The 6815-nt window shown below is 40.6% G+C and overlaps 1 protein-coding gene across 1 annotated transcript; it reads left to right on the forward strand.

The window, feature by feature from the left end:
* Positions 1-1446, forward strand: LOC100248818 (zinc-finger homeodomain protein 1). The gene has a single exon (XM_002285673.4). The coding sequence runs from the start codon at positions 449-451 to the stop codon at positions 1139-1141; it is 693 nt and encodes a 230-aa protein (XP_002285709.1). The 5' UTR covers positions 1-448; the 3' UTR covers positions 1142-1446.
* Positions 1447-6815: the final 5369 nt, after the last annotated feature.

A 6815-nucleotide genomic window follows, 5' to 3' on the forward strand; every position in this document is an offset into this window, starting at 1 on the left:
CAATGGCGTCGATGCTAGCAGCCAATGGAGCAAAGACACCGGCTATAACCGGTAAACCCAAGGCCAAGAAATGGGGATGGGTTGAGGGCAAGAGAGGACACAATCTCTCATTCAGAAATGGGAAGCATATGAAAACCTTTCAAGTATAAGACACCCCTTTTCTGCAGGCTGGGAATTGATGGCCACACTCTCCTCCTGCTCTTATCTTCTCTTTTGAAGCTCATAGAAACACTCCACATCAAAACAAAAACCTCTCTGTTTATTTTTAATTATTATTATTATTATTACTATTATTACTACTACTACTGCTGCTTCTGCGGCTGCTACATGGGAACAAGATATTATCTTGGGTGATGACGGTGGTGGATCTGCTATGTGGCCGGTGATGTAGGATGATCAACATACTTCTGTAGGAACTTGGAATTAGGTAGAGAAAGTGGAGACAGAAATGGAATTCGAGGAACACGAAGAACAGGAGGAAGATATGGGGATGGCTGTACAGGCCAGCTATGAATCGGTTGGAAACACGGGCAGGCCCAAAATGGGTAGCGGTGGAGGGGAAGGTGCATCCACCGTCAGAAAAGTCGGGAACAGCAGGTATAGGGAGTGCTTGAAGAATCACGCCGTTGGCATCGGCGGCCACGCTGTAGATGGCTGCGGCGAGTTCATGCCTGCCGGAGACGAAGGAACCCTTGATGGGCTACGGTGCGCCGCGTGCAATTGTCATCGCAACTTCCACCGCAAGGAGAGTGAGGGAGACACTTTATACCACCAATTCTCGCCTTATTACCGAACTCCGGCGGGATACCTCCACGTGGCGCCGTCGCAGTACCGGCCCTTGGCGTTGCCGTCGACGTCGGGAGGTGGAGGCCACAGTAGAGAGGACCAAGAGGACGTATCGAACCCTAGCAGCTCCGGCGGTGGCGGTGGTGGTAGCGGAAGTTTGAAGAAGAGATTTAGGACCAAGTTCACGCAGGAGCAGAAGGACAAGATGCTGGCGTTTGCGGAGACGCTGGGGTGGAGGATCCAGAAGCACGACGAAGCTGCTGTGCAGCAGTTCTGTCAAGAGACCTGTGTGAAACGCCATGTTCTCAAGGTCTGGATGCACAATAACAAGCACACCCTTGGTAAGAAACCCTAATTTCATATTCTCTCATAGTTTTTCATTCCACATCTATCACATATCATCTTCAACCGCCGCTGCATTTACACCAGCACTACCACCACAGCAGCCAAGAGAAAGGGAATGGGAAAATTCCAGTATGAAATTCGCTTGAAATTTATTAGTTAGGGTTTTTTTTTTTTTTTTTAATTTTATTTTTTTGGGTTTTTAGTGTTTGATTTTTACTTGTTTTCTCAGTGCTGAGTGTAGGATGGGTAACATTGATCTGGCTTAATCTTAGTACATTAATATTGATGAAGAGCCATTGCTCCAACATTTATCTTCTTCTAAGTTCTAACCCTAGTTTGTTTGCTTAATTTTAAAGCACATTGGGGAAACCTAGCTAGCTTTTACATAAAATGTTTTAAGGTTGTTCAAAATTTCACCTCCATGGTTTGGGTGCAATATTTTACATTTTTATCGGTACATATTCATGTAAGAAGCAAGGATCCCTCTCTCTCTCTCTCTCTCTGAGTGTTGCTGCAAGTTTTGTGGAAAGACCCCAAGTAGATTTCAACGTGTATGGCATGCACAGCTGCGTTTTTTCTTGTTCTCACACCTGTCATCTTCCCCATCTATTCTTCAGCTTTAGCTCCACACCTCTTTCTCGGTTCTCTCTCTCCTATTTATTTCTCTCAACCTCCAATTGCACCCAGTTTTATGAAGTGATGAAGGTGAGGGAGAGTGGGAGAGGTGTGTGAACAGGTATGCACAGGAGAGAGAGAGAGAGATGAGGAATATTGAGCTGAGATGAGAGGAGCATTGCACATACACTGATTCATTTCTTCTTTCTCCATTTTCAACGCTAGCTCGTACCTCGTCCTCCATTAAATGCTTTACCCCTCTCTCTTTCTGTGGTCTGTTCTTATCTGTCTTTTTTACACCCTTCGGTTTCCACTTTCCACCCCCCGTCTTTTTTCTTTTCCGTTAATAGTACTTCATCTTCTTCCTTTACTTAATTTTTTTTATTTTTCTGTGCTGCGCCAACTCCCAATTTCAAATGTTGAACCAACAAACAAAAAAAGTATCAACCTGTTGTTTTTGGCTGCAGTCTTTGCCAGTTGCTTCTCAGTCTTGCAGACGCGCAGTTGTGGTTGTCTTTTTAGATGGGTTTCTTTCTTTTGTTTTTTTGTTTTTTTTTTGGGGGGGTGGTGGTGGTTACTAATTATGAGACGGATTAATTTCTTTATAAACTATGAACTAAGAGATTACTAAATATGTGCTTCTTGAACCTAACATCCACCTATTTTAGAATATACATATATTTGGAGATTATAGATATATTATACATATGAAGAGAGAGAGAGGAGAAAGTGTGGGTAGAAACTGAACACAGCGGACATGTTTGATGTTGGAGAAAGTCTACTCCACTCTTGAAGCTGTCGGAAAGATGAACTCAAGCTCAGTCTCATGTTGCTTTATTCTGTTCCGTTACGGACATGTGGGCTCTCCCAAAGAAGAAAGGAAACAACAATAAATGGGAGGGACGTTACAGCTAATATACACATGGTTGGCTGTCTTGCAACTCTCCCCCTTCCCTCTATCCACATCTTTAATTAGCTATATCTAACCTCACCTTTCTTACCTTTGATTAAACCCTTTTTAGTTCTAACTTTTCTCTTCAACACACTCACATCATCTGCTATTTTATACATGCAAACATCAATTCTAAACCCTTTTCAGAACTTGCACTTGCAGTACTTGGGACCCTGCTATATACATCCACTTCCTTGTCTGGGTATCTATGCATATATATATCTTCAATCAATACGTTTCCCAACTAGGTATGGTACTGACAGAGACCTTGACTTGGTTTTTAGTAATCCAAACTAATGCCCTGGGGTGTTGTCTCAGGCCTCTCCTGACAAGGAAAACTTAATTTAAGCACCATGGGTCCTCATCCTTGTTCAAAACTAAGCTTACAATGCTGTGCTGTGTGCCGTTACTATGCATTATCCTCTTTTGTGAAAACAGCCCCTACTGGGTGGTCAATCACTTGCTCCAGTTTTGGCTATTACACTAGTGTGTCTATATGGAATCAGATTTGCACGCGTTTTAAGAGAAATGAGAACGGAACCGGACATACATATGATGGGTACCATTCTAGAGATAATAGTATGTCATACAAGTCTATTTATTTTTCTTAGTATGAAGCTTCCCCAACAATGGCCGATATTTGATTCAAACACCTTAAGATTGGTCATATTTGCTTGGCCCGCAAAGCTTTTCTAATTGCCATATCCCTGGCGTCAGGTGGATTTGTTTACAACTTGTCGATGGTTTAATTCAAGCTTTCTTAAATTTTTTGAATTCCTCTTCTTAATTTTCCAGTCAAACTGGCTAAACATAACTGAAAGAACTCCTCAAAATATCCTAGTTCTACTTGTTCTTTTCCCTTAAATATTAACTAAAATTTGGTTGTTCCTCACTATACTAATTATTATTGATATTTATTTATTTTCATGTATATCAACATTTTGGTAAGAGGAGAAGAGCTGTACGTTAATGACACAAAGCCATGTCCTCACCCTGGTTATAATTTACCTGGAAATTAAAAGAAAAAAAAAAAGAGAAAAAAGGGGGAAAAAACAAAGACACGGGCAAGTAAAATCTATGAGGATGAATATGAGTCCCATCAAATCTGGGGAAAAGGTTGAGGACTTGTTCCCGTCGAAGAGAGACAAAAGACCATCTAGTGGCTGAATATAAAGTGTTCACTGGAAGTACCCTAGTATAGGGGAGAGTTGTCATAGAGAAGCATCCATTTCTCACTAGCTCCTTTTGCCTGGATGATTCTACTATCCCCCTTTTTTTTTCCAAAATATTTCGCTTAAATACGAAAAAGGAGTGAGTACAAAAGGTTGTGGGTATAACTACGAGGGGGCCCTGGCCTTCCATGGATGATGATGATAACAAATATTAAAGCTACTTTTTGGTGTTTGGGGTTCAGTGTTGTGTTCATGCTCCACCTCATGGACCTGGGTTTTAAATGGCCCCCCGGCCCCCGGCCCCCCCATCTCTTGTATGATTAATAACAAACATTAAAGTCACTTTCGGTATTTCGCTTCCATGTCGGCTTAGTGCCTACTGCCTCACGGGTTAGGTTTTGCCAGGCTCAACACTGAAGCCTGCCTGCCTGCCTCCCTGCCTGCCTCCTCTCCTTGCCTCAACTGAAAGTAGCTACCCACGCTGCTTGGCTCAAATTTCATTTCCCACTCAGCCACTCACACATTTAAGTTGTTATTTTCTTTGAAGCTGGAACATAACCAATTCTAGCACAAGATTTCATAAGCCTCCTTCCAACCCAATTCAGGATGTTCGATGCTCTCTGCCATTACCCGTCCCGTGACCTTCATTAGATGCGTTACTGTAACCGTGAGATGGCCCCGTTTTCTGGGCAGCAGTTGGAGGAATATGTCTACTCAACCCTTCCTCTTCTTGTCCTTGAGTCCAATAGATTCATCCACGGTATTTCCCATAGATGTTTCATCAGTATTTCAAAAAAATAAATAAATAAAATAAAAGATTTGAATATAATACAAAGAAAGTGAATTAGAATCATGCACACTTCATTTTGTAATACCGATTTATTATTTTCTTTTTTATAATGCAATTCTATCCCGCATTCAAGCATTCATCCTTAATTGAACTTTTTTTTTGTTAACAATATATTATTATATCACTGTTAAAATCTAATTTAAAACGTTATTAATTATTTTATTATTTGTCCAAATCTTATCACAAATTTTTATATTTTTAATCAATTATTATTATTATTTTATAAAAATTGTCATCAACATATATATTTATCTGGATATTTCTCTGAAATTGAACCACACCCATGTCTATGAGTCTATCATAGCAACTGTGGTGGGCCGATTCTATGAATCAGAAACATGGGTTGTTCAAGGCCCTTGAGAATAACTTGAAAGACTTTTATTTATGTATTTATATTTTCATTGAATCCACCTCAGCAAATACCTGATCGGGCCTTCAAATTTTGAAGCCCAATTGCTTTTACAGTTTTCAGGAAGCTCGTATACTTGGATACGAGTTTTACTTGGAAACATGTCAAACATGACGGATGGTAGCCACTTAATTATGGTTCTTAATTCTTAAACCCTCTCTATTACAAATTTCAACCATACCACTCCAAAGCAGTTTGGACAGACAAGTCAACTTTAATCCCAATCATCCAACTACAAAATTCAAAGAGGGAAATGATCATTCAAAGTTGGATAGTTTAAAACTAAGCAATGATATCAGATTGGAGGTCAAACCCAACCGTTGAAAATCAGATCAAATTAGCCATATTTGTCAAACTAATCAAACAGAGCTTAATTAAACTGCTCATATTGGGCTTCCAATTCTGGCTCTAATCTGCCAGCTCTACAGGAAAGTACAAATTCATTGAAGTAGAGACCAATAAAAACATTCTGACAGATTGTTATGGAATACGATAGGATATAGGTGGGTTGGCCAGGTCCAGATGTTAAGCTTCTCTAGATATGGTAGTTAAGAAAAGATCACCATTGGTTGGGTAGTGTTACAAGATTGCAACTTGCAACTACTAAGCCGGTACATCAGGTTAGGCCTTTGGAAAATGAAAACTCTATCACAACCACCACCCTGGGACTGAGAATTAATAATTACAGCATTCTCAAATCCCTAGTCCTTCTTTTTGAGGTTATATTTATATGCGACTTACACTAATTATTTTGAAGGGAATTTAATCTTGGCTGTAGTCTGCATATTCATATAGAGTAGGATTACAGTTTGCTAAAGTTGAGGTGATGTAGTAGTGCCAGTGATACAGGACAGTGGCAGAGTGGGATCTTGAACCTATTTAATGCAAGCCATTAAAGAAGTTCAGGCAACCCCACTTCTGATACCAATTTGTACATATGCATCATATATTGGTGAGGTCAATGAATGCGTCTGCTCCAGAGCCTTTGTCCATGTATCCAGGACAAGGACCTGACCCAATCTCATGTTGAGGAGGCCTTTGAAACCCAACCATCGGCTTTAGCGCTCCCCCGGCCACCCAGGAAAATCCAAGCTTCCCTGCAAAAAAGAACTTGGACCACCTTCACCGACCCAACCACCATCCATAAAATTCAAGATCAAATTGCAAACTGAAACAGTAAACTAGATTCATAAAGCTTGTTACCAGTCCAATTGTTTTGCATGGAAAATGTCCTGTTTCACCATGCCATCCAACAGGAAGGCAAAATCCAAACCGTTTCACTGGTTAAATTTTGTCAGAGTTCACCTTCGGAAGGATGCTAGTGAAATAGGGTCAAGTGGCTACATAATAGGCCCCTGACCCTCTGTTGCTTGGGTCATGGGTGTTACCCAATTTACTCCATGTCCGTCCAGTGTCCATGCAGGGATTGTCCTACATCATCTGAGTCTCCATTAAATGGAAGCTCTCTCAGTAAATCTAGTGATTTCCGTTTTCACATTTATCACATTCCTGATCTCATCTTCCCAGGCTAGACACATAAGGTCGTTCTACTGCCCATAGCTTTAGCATAAAATAAACAATAAACAATAAACAAATCATTTCCCTTGGAAGGAAAGGAAAAAAGAGAGCACCAGAATATATTTCTCTGGTTCTACTGGTACCAATGATTTGGAAACACATAGATCA

The sequence above is a fragment of the Vitis vinifera genome, chromosome 18, assembly GCF_030704535.1.
Source record: "Vitis vinifera cultivar Pinot Noir 40024 chromosome 18, ASM3070453v1".
In the NCBI taxonomy this organism is placed as follows: Eukaryota; Viridiplantae; Streptophyta; class Magnoliopsida; order Vitales; family Vitaceae; genus Vitis; species Vitis vinifera.